The 16777-nt window shown below is 42.1% G+C and overlaps 1 protein-coding gene across 1 annotated transcript; it reads right to left on the reverse strand.

Moving 5' to 3' along the window:
* Positions 1–82: 82 nt before the first annotated feature.
* Positions 83–16758, reverse strand: Ms (neuropeptide receptor myosuppressin). Its single transcript, XM_076813885.1, has 3 exons — positions 15411–16758; positions 2054–2274; positions 83–726 (listed from the first exon to the last, which is right to left on the reverse strand). Exons 2-3 carry the CDS (start codon positions 2265–2267, stop codon positions 638–640), a joined length of 303 nt encoding a protein of 100 aa, XP_076670000.1. The 5' UTR covers positions 2268–2274; positions 15411–16758; the 3' UTR covers positions 83–637.
* Positions 16759–16777: the final 19 nt, after the last annotated feature.

Consider the following 16777-nt stretch of genomic DNA (forward strand, 5'->3'; position numbering starts at 1 on the left):
ACCTAATAAGAGGACAAGTCCGCAGCTCTCTGCGAAGTAGAACGATTATTCAACGAGGCTAGATGTTCGTCGTTCAAATAACTTTATTATATGAGCTTCCTCTTCGCTAATATCCATCTCGTTTGCTTCAAACTATATCCATAGTTAGTACAATATAGAGGAAAGAAAGTCTGACTACTGAGTTATACTCTGAAGAGTGGTTAAATGTCGGAACCGCGAGATCGCGAGAGTCTAACTGAAAAGTTGAAGTGAAAAAGCATGCCGACTAGGCTCTGACTAGAGGCGTCGCATTTTATTAATGCTCAACGATCTTCTCTTTAAAAAACAGAGTAAGTGTCAGTGGTGCAACTTGTTGCTGCTGCGACCAAGCTATTTTATTTGCAAGAAGTGGAGAGCCTTTAGCATTCCCTTGGCTAAACGAGTGGGGTGCTCGGTACACAAGTAGTTAATTGCCATTTTAATTAGATATCCGTGCCCAGTGTGTGCTCTGTTACGCTTTTATCATATCCAATTACACGACGATGGCAAACAAGGGAAGAGAAGACAAAAGTAATGGAATTTTGCGTGAGGCGAGTCGAGTGATGAGAGTTCAACTGTTGAGAATCGTCTGATGTTGAAGTGTAATTGCTCGGGGCGCCTAACGACGCCTTCCGAAGCGCAGGAAAACGTGGTCCACATCCTGTCTCTTCACGCCGCTGTCCAGCAACGGGATGCTTTCATGGAATCCTGCGAATTAAAACATAATCGTTACAAATCTGGCCCGTCTTATTTCCCTGCAATCTTTGCTCTGAGGGTTGACTTTCAGCTCTTTTTATCAGACAGTTTAATTCTTTTTTCATTCAAACTGCAAATTACTAAATGCAAGCAATTGCAACTTAAGGGGAGCACCTGGTTTAGAGCGTCGAAATTTTTCCTTTTTTTTTTTGCTTTAATCGGTAGTAATCATTGATTCGTCAATTTCCGCGCGATGATCTTGAAATTTTTCAATTAAATTTTTTTCTTGTATTGTATAAATATGTATTAAAATACCCCTAAAGTTCTGGGAAGATCTACTTTATTCAATTGTATGGAAAAAATCATTTTCGCGTCCTAAACCAGGTTCTCCCTTCAAGGGATGTTAGACCAGCAGGTCAAGAAATATCGCATCTTTGGGAATTTATTTCTAAGTGACAAAAACACTTTTATCCATAAAAATTTTTCAACGAAGATAGACGCATCTTTGAATAATATATACAAATTTTTTTTCAAATACCAAAACATCCCTTAAGCTTTAAATGCGTTTTTCTCGAAACCATCTCGATGGATTTTTACACAATTTTGCACAGATGTTCTTAAATGAATTCTCTATCGTCCGACCGACAATTTTTCGATATTTTAATTTTTACCTGACTTATGCGCATTGGCGTAACTAGTTAGGAGGCCGGGTGGGCCTGGCCCCCCTAAACTGCGGATTGGCCTCCCCAAAACGTGGAATGGGCCTTCCTAGAAACTATCAAATTAAGTAAAAATATTCGTCCGTCAAATAATCAATATTTTTTTATCCAGTTTACTCTTTGTTTTAGTGTCAAAAAAATATGTAGGTAAATGGTTTTTACAAAATTTGTACATATATAAAGATTTCCTCCACCTATAAAAAAAGAGGGAGTGAGAGGGGGTGGGGGTGGAGAGATAGGCCCTCCCCCAACAAAAATCCTAGTTACGCCAATGCTTATGCGTAAATAAAGTCCATTTTCTTACACACGAAAATGAGTATTTTCCTTCAAAGCGTACCTACTTTGTTATTTTTCAACGAATCGAAAAAATTGTCAGTCGGGCGATTGAGTTTTACTAAAATTACAGCGTACACCGTTTCGGAAAGCGTGGTTTCGAGAAAAATGCATTTAAAGTTTTGCGGGATGGTTTGATATTTGAAAAAAAAATTGTATATATTACTCAAATATGCGTTTATCTTCTCTGAAAATTTTGTACGGATGGAAGAGTGTTTTTGCCGCTTAGAAATAAATTGCCAAAGGAAGCCCGTTAACAGAAACTGTGCTGGATTTCTCTGTTGCACCTGGTATGTGGCTCTGCTTTTCTTCGACGTAGCTCTCGATTTCCGGGCCGAACTCGTACATTCTGGAGAGGGCGGCGCAGACTTTACGGATCCTCGGAGGGAGGTCGTCCAGGTAGCCAGGGTTGCACTGGGTGGGCATAGCCGCGAGGACGTTATTGCTGACCATCGACATGGCCGTCAGCGAGACGAGGATCATGATCGTCGAGCCTATCATCGTGGTCCTTGAAAAGAAAAATTATTTCTTGGTAAACAGTGTGGAGGGTTTCGCGAGGAAACTGAAAAGTGCAACGCTTGGCGGAGGAACTTAACAGAGCACCTTTCACCCCTGCGAATTCCCCACCGAAGAAATTTCGATCTCCCTATTCCTCGACTTCCCGGAATCGTTTCTCGGGTTTCGTCCAAAGTTTTCAGTTTCTCAGGGGGTGGGTTGGTGGGGAAATGTTTGGGCGAAGTTCGCGACAGGGTGGGTGCCGCTCACCCGGTCGTAAGGAAGGACCCAAAGCAATACGAAGCTCGTAAACATTTCATAAATTAATTAAGCCTGCGGTGTGTTTCAGGGGGATGGCCAACGCACGCTGAAGATTAAGAAAGAAGCGGGCAATTCTTCCACGCGACAAGAAAATTGGCTCGTTACTTATGAACACGGCTCTGCCTCGGGGAAATCAATTTTTCAACAACGGCCCTCCCTTTTAAGAGAATGCTGTCACGAGACTCGGTAGCGTGCTCCGCGTCTGTATTAAGGAACTGTCCCGCATCTCCGGAGCGTTACTCGTTTCCAAATAATTAAGTTCCACCGCGTGCTCCCACGGGGTGAGTCTCCAAATAAAAAATAAGAAAGCAGGAAAACCTTCAACCACCCCGGAGTGCCGTAAGGAACCGGATAGACCCACGCGAGAAGTGTCGGTTTTGAACGGTGGCCAATAGTTGAAGGCGACGCGTAAGGGATCGTTTAAGAGCGTCCAGCGTCTGCCAGCGAAACGAAGAAGCATCGTGTTACACAGGGCTGCGCCCGGAATACCGAGCGAGTAAGTCCCGCCGATCCGAATGTGATCTCAGGAGCCAGCTCAAAGTCGAGGAAATCGCATTACTGGACGCTGCGTGGCTGGAATGTCTAATAGTTTTCACTTTGCCTGCTGCGCGACGGGCGATCAGAGGGCTCGCAGCCTCCGTCGCATGGAAATAAGGCAGGCAAGAAACGGTTTGGTCCGCGAAGGGATCAACAGAGAACTCCACCTCTTTGGACGGCACAGAGCAACGCAGGAACGAAGGAAATTACCAACGACGCTAATAAATGGGGATTTCCAGTTCGGTTCTCAACCCTCTGGCTGGCGGTGCCTGGATCTTCTCTGCTAAATAACGAAATATCTAAAACAAAAATCTCGAGGAGAAATATCGTCATTCGAAATAAAAACAGTGGGTCTAAATTGACCCAGTCGTTAACGGTGGAAATTCAGATTTTTAGAACTACAAAAACCGATGAGAAATCTAAACTACGATATTTAATTACAGAACGATGGTAGCTGGAGACTTGTAGGAAACCCTGTAATTGCCAAAAATCAAATTCAAAAGACAGTATTACCATTGGCACGTAGAGCACTTTGCAAAAAAAAAATTGTAATTTTGGTAGTTACAGTGTTTTGCTACAAGGTCTCTTCGGTTGTACAATATTCTCCATAATCAGCTCCTTTCTGTACCGCCCTAAATTCAGAGACGCCTTTTTTCTTGGATTAAGATAAAACCTTCACCACCGGTGAATATCGCCGGCGCACGTGGCGTTAAACAGCGGCCCAGGCAATAAAGAGAGCGGCCGATAATTCGGCAGCGTATCAATCGCCGATATGGAATTGCTTTGAATTGCTCGAGCGCAGTCGGCTCCCGCGGCGGTCCGCATAAAACTCTCGCGACTCGATTAGCCCTTAATGTCGGGCTGTTACTCGGGAGATATTTGTGTCTGATCGTCTGATCCGTTAATTGCTCGTTCTCCGCAATTTACCGGGGCGAGCCAGTTCCTGGGGACCGGAAGCGGAGGACGCCCCCGCCGGGGGCCGCGCAAGCGTGACAAATACAGTTCCTTCCCCCTCCCCATCCCCCGAGCAACTCGTGTCTCCTCGTAGCACCTGTTTTTATAAATTTCAATTTGTCCGGCGCTCTTCGTTCCGCTGCACCCACCCGACCATAACTCTAATTGCAGCAGAGGAAACGGCGAAGAAAGGGGACATAAAACGGTAATCGTGTTACAGGCGAGAATTACGCGGCGGAATTTTTGCGGGCAATTTAATCTGCGAAATCGGCATTGGACGGGCACGAAATTCTTCGGGATACCGGGCTGCGAATTTAAGGGAGGAAGAACGGCCCCGAAAGTAAAGGCACCTTTAGGAATTTATTGAAAGCAAACTAGGGTTCAGACGAATGTTTTTTCAAACTTTTAGGAGTTTTTGTCGGGTAGTTAAGATATATTAACAGCTTCTTTTGAAACTTATTTGGTGCAGATTTAGAAGGTGTACCTATTGGTAGATACTGCGAGAGCGCCATCTACTAAAGTAAGCTCCGCAATCGGGTAGCTCGCGTTACAGGACTGTTGCCACAAAAGTGTTGAAATAGCGGAATAATGTTGTTGTCATTAAATAGTCTGTGAAATTTTACAAAATCGATCAGAACAGTCGAAAGTCCCAATACTGCCAATTACATGTGACAACTAACCCCGATTAGACCGCTTTAATTTTCGCCACCAGATCGCGTGGCGGAAATAAGAAAATGCCAACAGGACCAGTAAATTAGCGTCGCGCAAAATTTGCGCCGACACGGTTGGGAGGAAGGTCTCGCTCTTCCGCGGACAACGAATCGAGAAGTTCGCGCAGTGGATCGTTAGGCTTTCTGGATTGTGTAACTCCAAACGGCAATTCGCTAGGCGCAGTACCCGTAGACCGACTCCGCGTGGCCAGTGCATAACACCACTTATTTGATGGCCTCGACCAATTTTGATAACATCGGTGTAATAGTCCGATTAAGGAGAGGCTCTGGACTAAAAATTGATTTTTTTTTTAAATTTCATTCTCCGAATGCTCGTCCTTTTAGGAATACGTGCTTAAAAGTATTTGTTGAAATTCGTAGAATCCCCGAAGTTACAAGCATTTAAGTAGCGGCGAATGCATGGGTAACAACTGACCACTCGGCGCTCACGTAAAACTTTAAACGCGTTTTTCTCGAGACAGTGGGACCTGTATCTCCAAAAATTATCATCCGATTCGACTGCAACTTTTTTTATTTTTAAGAATATACTTCTGGCTAGGGTGGAAACCAGAAAAAATACAAAAGTTACATATTTTCAGAAAATATCGATATTTGAAGTTTGGAATCACTTTTTCCCAATATTTTTCGTCCTTTCAACGCCTTTAAAAATTATAAATTATCAATTTTTTGTAATTTTTTCTGGTTTCCCCCTTAGCCAGAAAAAATTACAAAAACATTGAAAATTTATAATGTTTAAAGTCGTTGAAGGGGCGAAGGATCTAGGGAAAAAGTGATTTCAAACTTCAAGTGTTGTTATTTTCTAAAAAAAAACTACTTGATGGACTCGCAGTGATATAACCGGGCCGATTTTTCAAGCGGTCCATAGTGGTCGAAATGAAGCGTCCGAAAGGGTATATTCCCTTTGGGGCCGTCCTTAAATTACGGAAGAGTAATTTTAGCGAATTCTTACCCCCTCCCTCCCCCCAGGAAAAGAATTCGTAAGATTTGAAATTCCAACCCCCTCCTTACGTAATATTCCTTACACTTAATTTTGTCAGTTTATAAAATTCTTTTAAAACGTTTATATAATTCATTGAACTCGGTTTCATTAGCGAACTGAAACTACTTTTCCGGAACATTAACGATAGAATTTCTGCTTACTGAAAATTAGGTTGAAAAATATTACGTAAGACGCTACTCTGACTCTCCCCCCACCCCGTGTAAGAAAACGTAAGAAATTCGCGACCCCCTAAAAAAGCCTTGCGCAATTTAAGGATGACCCCTTTCGACAAACCGTGAAAATATCCCCTCGCGCTTGCGACTAGTCGGCGAGAATTCAACACACTATGCCTAAGCAATTAGCAACTTACCACTTTAGTTAATCGCGAACCTTCGGAAAACGGTACACGGAACTTATGTTATCCACAACCTTGGCGATCCCCGAGTGTCCAACATCGTCATTTCCCAAGCGTTGCAGTACGCAAGACAGTAGTTTTCGGTCTTTTGTCCGGTAGACCAGTCCGTCGCGTAACTCGAAATATCTGTCTCCCTACGTTCTCCAATCGGTCTCGAATTTTTTTTATAATCTCCCCATCTTTATCCTGTTGTACCGATAAAATTCGCTGAAACACAGTACTCTCTAATATAAGTACTCCGTGGCATCTACGCCAGACATCTTCGTCCCTGATCGATGCTCAGTAACCAAATCGTAGGCTTCGATTTCCTAGGCTAGAAAAGAGCCCATCTCGAGGCACGCGGATTGATATAACTTTTTACCGAGTGTCACCCGGAAGCTGTCGCAGTCTGTGAGTATTTTAAATTTCATAGATACCAAACAGATAAATACGAAACCTGCTTAGGTAGCCCGGCTGCTGAAATAAAATACTGGTTTTAAGGGGTTGGACCACCTTGGCCAGGTCAAGAAATATCGCGTCTCTGGGAATTTATTTCTAAGCGACAAAAACACTTTTATCGAGAAAATTTTTTCAGTGGAAATGGACACACCTCGGGATAATATATACAAATTTTTTTCATCAAATATCAAAACATTCCGAAAGCTTTAAATGCGCTTTTCTCGAAACCTCGTCTTCCGAAAGGGTGAACGCTGTAATTTGGATAAAACTCCATGGATTTTTATAGAATTTTGCACGGATGTTCTTAAATGTATTCTCTATCGTCCAGCGGACAAGTTTTTCGATTCGTTGAAAAATAACGAAATAGCTACGCTTTGAAGGAAAACCCTCTTTTTCGTGTGCGAGAAAATGGACTTTATTTACGCATAAGTCAGGTAAAAATTAAAATATCGAAAAAATTGTCGGTAGGACGATAGAGAGTACGTTTAAGAACGTCTGTGCAAAATTGTATAAAAATCCACAGAGTTTTACTGAAATTACAGCGTACACCGTTTCGGAAAACGTGGTTGCGAGAAAAGTGGATATACAGTTTTCGGAGTGTTTTGATGTTTGAAAAAGGAAAATTGTATACACAGTAAATCCTCGTTTAGCCCCGATTTTACTATGCGTAGTACGCCCGGTGACTATCACCACCATTTCTTGGAATCCCTCGGTCGGGAGTGAGGGAACTAAAGAGTCGACGGCGACTTCGTGCCAACTATTTCGTTTCCTCCCGCTCGCTTTTGGGTTTTCTTACTCACAAGGGAAGGTCGCGATCCGGACGAGCGCTTTTTGAACGAGACCGGGCTCAAATTATGGGGGCCGATGAGCATTAAAAAAGTGCAAAACATTAGGGGTATCTCGCTAGCCGTTTTTATAAAAAATGGCTTTAAACATATACAGGTTACTAAATATACGAAAACAATCAAGTTCTTAACAGAAGCTGTTGTAGCTGCGAGCGTTACGCCGCAGGTTCATGTTCTAGAGGTCGTACGTTCGAGACTCGGCAATGGAAGTTTTATTTTTTTATTTTTTTCCAACTGCATTTCTATTTCTTATTCCTTTTTTTACTCACTGCTATATAAATAATATATAAGAATTATAAAGTATAGGATGTGGACTACAATTTTTAATAACACGTTTTTTATTAATCAACTTATTTTTTTAATAATAACAAGTGTGGCTAAAGCGTTTATTAAAATAAAATTCGCTTTTTAATAATTATGTATTTGGCTACTGAATATATATGTGCGCAGAAATTGCAAATAATATAGATGTGAACATAATATTATAATGAGTACATGCAATACATAATACAGCAATAGTAGAAGTAAACATACAAATGTATGGGATGTGGCGTATTTTTTCAATATATTATAATGTAAATACCACAACATATAGGACATTCCATGATACTGGAAAATAATAAAATACCGCCGACATTAGTATTAACCGATGTGCACCACGGGGAGGTTGTCGGTTGGTTTTTCACATAATATGAATAACGCCACATGTGATGCAACATGTAGTATACCAACAGTAAAAGTGCGCATAGATTGTAACGTCTGCAATAACAAATAAATTGTAATATCGTGAAATATTAGAAAATATTATACACAATTTACTTGTATTATATTATACGTGTTATTAAAAATTGTAGTCCACATCCTATACTTTATAATTCTTATACATTATTTATACAGCAGTGAGTAAAAAAAGGAATAAGAAATAGAAATGCAGTTGGAAAAAAATAAAAAAATAAAACTTCCATTGCCGAGTCTCGAACGTACGACCTCTAGAACATGAACCTGCGGCGTAACGCTCGCAGCTATAACAGCTTCTGTTAAGAACTTGATTGTTTTCTTATATCTAGTAACCTGTATATGTTTAAAGCCATTTTTTATAAAAACGGCTAGCGAGATACCCCTAATGTTTTGCACTTTTTTAATGCCCATCGGCCCCCATAATTTGAGCCCGGTCTCGTTCAAAAAGCGCTCGTCCGGATCGCGACCTTCCCTTGTCAGCTAGAAAAGATGCGCATCTATATATTAAAGGTCTTCGATCCCCACCCTTTCTCATATTTATTTTCTTTAAATCGTTAAATCCTTCTTTTTCGAGATTTAAAAAACAAACACCTCATACCTATATATCTTATTTTGTTCCGTTGCTGCTTTTATTACGAATATTAAATTTTTTATAAAATAAAAGGCTCCTGTTATTCAAGAAACACCCGCAAAAAATTTCACTCGCCGTCAAAAGTTACGTTCTAAAATAATCGTTTACAATTAAATACGAAGGGCGGCAGAAATCATTTTTGCCCAGAGCGGCGCAATTGCTATTTTTCGAGCAAATAACTTTACCCTGGTTTTGAGAGATCGCGGGAATTAGAGGCAGAGGAGAGGGCGCATTACTTGTGGCATTTTTTCCCCAGGGGGTTTTGTTTTTTAATCCCCGCTCCTGGCCACGCTTACTCTTCTCGGCGAACCGCTGTTCTCTGGGGGTGTCGCTTGCTCCCACCCCGGCGCGCGATACCAGAGGCCGTGAATTTCAGATACAGACTCGATTGAGAACTGACGTTCATTTCCTCCGACAATCCCGCCAGCGATATCTCTCTGGGATTCTTAATCGATCAGTCTGGCGGTTCGGCGAGATTTCTATGGAAGTGGGATGAAAGGCTGCGTGGCTAAACGGAATTATACCTGCTATATGTTAGATGCTAGAGGAATTTCTTTTGGAACCTAATTTTCTGGCCAAGCCACCCCATTCGAAGGTACCGTTTAAACGCTGGCAAGATAAACCGCGGTTGTTTGTCTCTGCTGCTTGAAATTTAGATGTTCCAAGAACGAAGTGGAAGGAGCACTGTGCAACAGCGCGTCTGACCATTAAGGGGTGGTTTTTAAACGTACCCTGTCGCCGTGTAAACGCTGTTAGTAGTAAGAATATTTCGTCGTTCAATGATGCATTTGATACTTAATTGAAGGGCCCTTGCATATAACGCTAAGTGGCAAAATTAAAAAGAAAATTATTTTTGGCACTTACAGTCTTTTCTGCAAGGACTTTTCAATTCCTTTTCCCCACAAATTTCGACTATATCAGTGCAAACAGTAGAAAATTCTGTGATGCATTTGGGGCACTGTATACTTATGCATATTTAGCAATCAGAAACAGATTAGATATGGTAAATAATTTAAAGTCAGGGACGTTTTTCTCTCCCCTGAAAAAAATGTGATTCCTGCACTTACAGTGTTTTCTATTGGTGCTTTTTCAATTGGTGAGGTGGGTTAGGTTCTCCTCGCGACGGAGTATAATGTATTAACGCGTTCCGTTGCACGCTGGGAATTCAAATTTCTGGTAGGGGTGTAAAACGTGCCGCGAAAACTAAACTGCGATATTCGGTAACAGAAAAACAGTGGGGGTTAATTTTGATAGTGAATTCAGAAATACCTTTTTCCTTTGAATACAACTTTCACCGCCGGTTAATATTAATAAAATATCGTACGGCATACACTTATTATAAGTACGCTATGAAAACCTTACGAGGTTTAAGGGTCGGTCACAGACGACTGTGTGAGTGAAAAGAAGCTAGAAGAATCGTTTTGTAGCATCATTCACTTTGACAAAGCAGAAACTAGGAAAAAGAAATCAGTTGAAGTCCTCGTCGTTAGTACATACTTCACTGCGAAGACAGTGGAAGAACCGAAGTATCAGTAGTATCAGCCGTAACGGGCCAGACCCAGCTCTTCCCACGCGTTCCCCTTCAGCCCGACATAACTCGGAAAGTAAAACAAACATCTCACGTTTATATAACGTTTCTTTCTCATTTTCCGCGGTAGATTTACCTTGCCCAGTGTCCCAGTAGATTCTTATAGTAGTTAGCCCTTGAAACAGCCCCTTCTACGAGCACTTAAGGGAAGACAGCAGTGTAATTTCTCGAAAATTAAAGGTGTCTTTGGAAATTTATTAAACGGAAACTATTTGATTACAGACTCTGCGCGGTGCCCTTTGAAGGCAGGGTGCCCGGGCGCTGCCCTCGGCGGCCCGCTGGAGCCCGGCGTAGGGCGCACGATCACGAAACCCATCAGTCACGCTCAGGCATTCCGAATGTCAAGATTAACAAACTATATATATATTATTCAGCCTGCAATGGGGTAGGAATAAATAAAATCACGATTAGGAACAATTTTCCATCTCCGCTTATCGACGACTACTCGGCCCGATTGCGCGATGAACGGTATTTTAGTTGTTGGGATTAAAGAGTGGGTTTCTTCGCGTGAAATTCACGTCATTTGTCACCCCGTTTGGGCAATTAGAATGCCTCGGGATGCCCTTCGGCTTGACGAACGCTCCGAAAGTATTTCAGCGTTTTATAAGTTCGATATTTTCGGAACTGACACGCAGTTATTTTATTTGCAGATGCAACCGGACGGGTTACTCAAGGGGTTGGACTACCTTGGCCGGGTCAAGAAACTTCGCATCTTTCGGAATTTATTTCTAAGTGACAGAAACACTTTTGTCGATGAAAAATTTTCAATGAAGACAGACACATCTTTGAATAATATACAGTAAAGGTATTCGTATTAAATCCGGGGCTGGCGGCGGGTGTACGACGCGTTTCGGACACTGACAAGGGAAGGTCGCGATCCGGACGAGCGCTTTTTGAACGAGACCGGGCTCAAATTATGGGGGCCGATGGGCATTAAAAAAGTGCAAAACATTAGGGGTATCTCGCTAGCCGTTTTTATAAAAAATGGCTTTAAACATATACAGGTTACTAGATATAAGAAAACAATCAAGTTCTTAACAGAAGCTGTTATAGCTGCGAGCGTTACGCCGCAGGTTCATGTTCTAGAGGTCGTACGTTCGAGACTCGGCAATGGAAGTTTTATTTTTTTATTTTTTTCCAACTGCATTTCTATTTCTTATTCCTTTTTTTACTCACTGCTGTATAAATAATGTATAAGAATTATAAAGTATAGGATGTGGACTACAATTTTTAATAACACGTATAATATAATACAAGTAAATTGTGTATAATATTTTCTAATATTTCACGATATTACAATTTATTTGTTATTGCAGACGTTACAATCTATGCGCACTTTTACTGTTGGTATACTACATGTTGCATCACATGTGGCGTTATTCATATTATGTGAAAAACCAACCGACAACCTCCCCGTGGTGCACATCGGTTAATACTAATGTCGGCGGTATTTTATTATTTTCCAGTATCATGGAATGTCCTATATGTTGTGGTATTTACATTATAATATATTGAAAAAATACGCCACATCCCATACATTTGTATCTTTACTTCTACTATTGCTGTATTATGTATTGCATGTACTCATTATAATATTATGTTCACATCTATATTATTTGCAATTTCTGCGCACATATATATTCAGTAGCCAAATACATAATTATTAAAAAGCGAATTTTATTTTAATAAACGCTTTAGCCACACTTGTTATTATTAAAAAAATAAGTTGATTAATAAAAAACGTGTTATTAAAAATTGTAGTCCACATCCTATACTTTATAATTCTTATATATTATTTATATAGCAGTGAGTAAAAAAAGGAATAAGAAATAGAAATGCAGTTGGAAAAAAATAAAAAAATAAAACTTCCATTGCCGAGTCTCGAACGTACGACCTCTAGAACATGAACCTGCGGCGTAACGCTCGCAGCTACAACAGCTTCTGTTAAGAACTTGATTGTTTTCGTATATTTAGTAACCTGTATATGTTTAAAGCCATTTTTTATAAAAACGGCTAGCGAGATACCCCTAATGTTTTGCACTTTTTTAATGCTCATCGGCCCCCATAATTTGAGCCCGGTCTCGTTCAAAAAGCGCTCGTCCGGATCGCGACCTTCCCTTGTGAGTTGAAGGGATAAAAATATTTTGAAGAGAAATTTATTTAATGCAAATTCAATAAAATTCCTAGGGTGATCATAAAGATTCATTTGAAGAATAAAATCCAGTTTTCTATTCTTTTTGCAAAGCCCCTTCTTTGGGGGTGCCACCCCCACCCCCAGCATTCTGTGTGCGCCACTTGGCTCCTGCTAGCACTGCAACAAATTTCCACAGTGTCGAACATCGGCGGCAAACAATATTACAACTATGCTCATTAAGGAAAACGTCTTCCACCCTCAGCTTTTTTCATCTCTCTCTCGGGGGCCAAATTATCTACCCTACCAATTATGTAATTCACCTTACCGAGTGGAGGATTAAAGCAGAAGCCGCTCGCCAAGGGCCAAGACACCCCCATACGACCCTTAATAAGAAATTAAACTTAAATCGCCCCGGCGGTGGAAGTTTTAATCGCAACGTTACACGAAAGTTCACAGAACGGGGACTCGCCACCACCCCTGGGGGTGGGAATTGAATTTCGAATCTAACCGATGGCGTCCGATGGGAATCCATAATTCGACCGCGCGTAAACGTGGAATAAAAATGCGCTTCACAGGGTCGTCGACGAACGATTTCTATCCGCGGAGAAATGCATCCAGGTCTCGCGACACTCACAAAGAAGGAGCGAAGGGGGGAGGGGGGGGGGTGTGTGTGGCGCGGAAGGGTGGTTGCAAATACGTAAGTATGTCGAAAGAGATTCGCTCGAAGAGAACGGCACGCACAATTCTATTGTGCGAGATTTCTAGCCCATCGGATTTCATCTGGCGTCGCGGAACAGGGAAATATCTGCAGAGGCGGGGGAGACACAGCTTCGGCGATTCAAGCTGCGATTATTAAAAGGGATATTCTAAGTCTAGTGGTTCCAGCAATTTAATTGCTTCTTAGGGAATTACGCGCACCTAGGACCGAGAAAAGAGGTGTTTTTTTATAATTTCTTTGCCTACAAGTAATTTTGTTAATCAAGAATCGTAATATGCGCGTGAAAACTTATAATTTAAAGAATATTTTGCAAAAACAAGAAATTACAAAAATATCACCTCCGGGTATCACCCGAAAGAGAAATTGAAGCTAAGTAGTCTTCCTCAGACGCTCTTTTTTAAGTTTTCTTTTTGTAAGAAAAATATGAGTGCTTGCTCTTTAATTCAACCCTGCAATGCCATTTCTCAGACAAATTTCCTGAGTTTTTTAATGATCAGTTTTTTAGCCAAACTGCGGCTATTACAAAAAAAAACGTATGATAAAGAGTAGATATTGATGTGAGAAATAATCGTGCCAAGTTCCATCCAAATCGGTACAGTGGTTTTTGAAATATCATTGGCATCCGAAAAATTAAAAAATTCGAAAAACGTGGCTTCGAGAAAGCAGCGTTTAAAGTTTAAGATACAAGTTAAAGTGGGATAATTATTTTTTTGTTGAATTTACAGAAAATCGTCGATTCCGGGGCCAGAGAATTGGCCTTCCGTTGACGTTGTAACTTCTGCGAATTCTTTATTGGAAAAATCGATTGTTTCGAGCATTCCAGGTGTATGTCACCCATTACTTAGACTTTGATAAATACCTGACACATAAAATTCTTTGAGTACACCAAGCAAGTTAACTACAAAAATTTTCAATTAACCAAAAAAAAAATCGGTGGTCTTCGAAATCGTAAATGCAGATTGCTTACATTCTGTAAATTTGACTATTCAGTTACAAGAATAGGATTGCTCAAGGTTCTAAGCTTTGAAGCATCCACGAAAAGGCAAAAATCGATGTCTGCATGTGCAGGTGCACGTTATCCCTTAATTAGAGCCGCGTTCCGCGAAGCCACGCGTGTTGTGCAAAAATTAAGGTAGTTCGTGGGAGTTTTGATTAAATACGTTGGTTTAACATTTCTGCAGAGGATCTGTCGTGTATCCGCGGGGGTGTCCGCGGCGCATTTCAATGTGTCGGAATTATCTCGATTCGTGTCGCCGCAAGACGTCACCGCGTCTGGAATACATTGGAATTTCTTTCATTCTTCCCCCCGACCTCTTGCACCGAAGACAGCTTGCGCCCCGAGGAGGAGGCCCTCGGGACGTTTCCGTCAGGATAGCCCGAGCGGTATTAATGTTTGCCTGCTCGCCAGGCAAACTCATTCTTCACCTGCCGCGTAACACGAAACTTCGCCGCCTTTCAACGTATTTCGCAATCCAACTGGACAAGAGCCGTGAAAGTTCGATTAAAAGTTACCAGTGCACGCTACAGTTTCCCTTACACAATAACGCCAAACGATGTAATAAAGCTCGACAAACAGAGGTAATAATAACAGGTACACCGTGAAACTTCGTCGGAAGCAAAGGGGCTACTAAAAATTGTTTGAAGAACGCACTTATATAAATATTAATAGCGTGCTGGGTGGAAAGTTGAATGGGGGGAATTATTAGAGAGCTCGACGGAGGGTTGATGAGGAAACGTGACAATTTTTCAGCGCTTCAGTGACGCGGTGGGTGGCCAAGGACAGTGATGAGCAACCTTTAACCAGTAGTGGGCCAAAAATTTCAAGCTAATACTCTACGCGGGCCGCAGTATTAAATACTTAAATACACTAAGCAACGAATTTTAATTTATAGGGTGAATTTGCTACTGCTGGCATAGATATACAATTGAAACAATTGCGGGTTTCTCGTCACTGGTTTAGAATAGGTTGCACCTTTCTCGTGGGCTGAGAATACAGGTAATAAGTGGCTGGAGTAAAAATACTGAGAATCGTGAGAATCAACGGTGTACCCGATCAGCTATGATAGAAGCACCAGTGTACAACGGGTAACCAGTTGCTTTGCCATAATGGCACCGCTAACCTGTTGCCGAGATCTACTGGAAGCTGCTGAAAGCAGGTGTTCGACAGTCGAGAGGGCTGCGTTGGTCGTCCTCGGTGCTCCTCGCTGCACACGTGACGTTCAAGTGGAGAGATTCGGGGAAAGCGAGCGATGGTCCGTTTTCGTCTGTAGATGGTAAGATCCAGGGATACGATGTTAGTGGCGAGATTCGCGATGGTTCAGCCCTTAAATACGGGCCGATGCCACGACATGCGCGCTCCCACCATGGCGAAATCGCACGCATATCACACCCCCTCGTCCTGCGTGGTTGACGTACATTTTCAATTTTCCCGTGACACGTCGAATAAAAATTTCATGGGGACACGGACGGTTGCGTAACCGCGTGTCCTCAGCCTTCCATTTTTTTCTTCTTCTTCTTCGCCTTATACTCCTTGCTCTTCGCGGGCCCACCCCCTGCACGCGTTCTCTCGCTTGGACGCGCAGCTTGCAAACGAGATTTTAACTGTGCAACACTCGTTGGAGAACGAGGCAAGTTCTGGGGGCTCATCAATTTTTTAGCAGCCTATCCTGCAGGTCTGTTAGGCGTTTTTTTTTTGCGGGCGCGCGTAGTTCGAGCAGGGAGTTGTTTTTTAGCATCTAGTCTCTGTGAAGTTTCGATGTCCCAAGCGAAAGGGTTTTGCATTCTGCGGCTACTTTTCAGGGATAATATGTTGCTTCTTTTTCATCGAAGATACAAGTTTGGTCACGCGCCCTCCAGACGCCAATTTTGTTGCTAAACTGCGAATGGTAATACAGCCCCATACGCCTTCTCCGAACTTGGGCCATTTCGTTCGATTTAATGTTCTCCCAAACCTTCGCTCGCTTCTCTCTTTTAAACGATTTTATTTATCTTCGTATTCCTCTTGACTGTGTACCTTTTGCTTTGTGCTCTCCGCCCCCTCCGATAAGCTCCCCTATTCTTTTAATGGTAAAGTCTTATACAAACCCGCTCTCCACGTGCATCCGCGGAAGAACGTTTGACTTAATAACTCGATTTACGATCGTTAGACCTTGGAATGTAGTAATGAGCGGTGTACTCGCTCGATACGGTTCCAGCTGCGTCGAATTTCAAGCTCGCGGGCAGCGAGTACAGAGTGCTTGGATGAAAGCGGAGGGTAAACTGTTCCTACGCTTTGCGAAAGTAACGCTGCCAGTTGGGAAACCGAGCGTCGTTTAGTAAAAAGGTTCTGGGCGCGAGGAGCCGGTTTGCTTCGAAGCATCTCGCATTGGGACACTTGCATCATTCTTGGATTTGCGCCAGATACCCAAGTATTCCCCTCGATTTTCGTCCATCTTCCGTAAATTCTGCTCGATCCCGAAACTCCTGGACCAATGCTGAGGCCGTAATC

Source organism: Andrena cerasifolii, chromosome 6 (assembly GCF_050908995.1).
Source record: "Andrena cerasifolii isolate SP2316 chromosome 6, iyAndCera1_principal, whole genome shotgun sequence".
NCBI lineage: Eukaryota > Metazoa > Arthropoda > Insecta > Hymenoptera > Andrenidae > Andrena > Andrena cerasifolii.

Coding starts and splice junctions, on each gene's coding strand:
- Ms (XM_076813885.1), bottom strand. CDS start 2,267: ATGATAGGCTCGACGATCATGATCCTCGTCTCGCTGACGGCCATGTCG. Junction 727..2,053: donor AAAGCAGAGCCACATACCAG/GTGCAACAGAGA, acceptor TTTAATTCGCAG/GATTCCATGAAAGCATCCCG.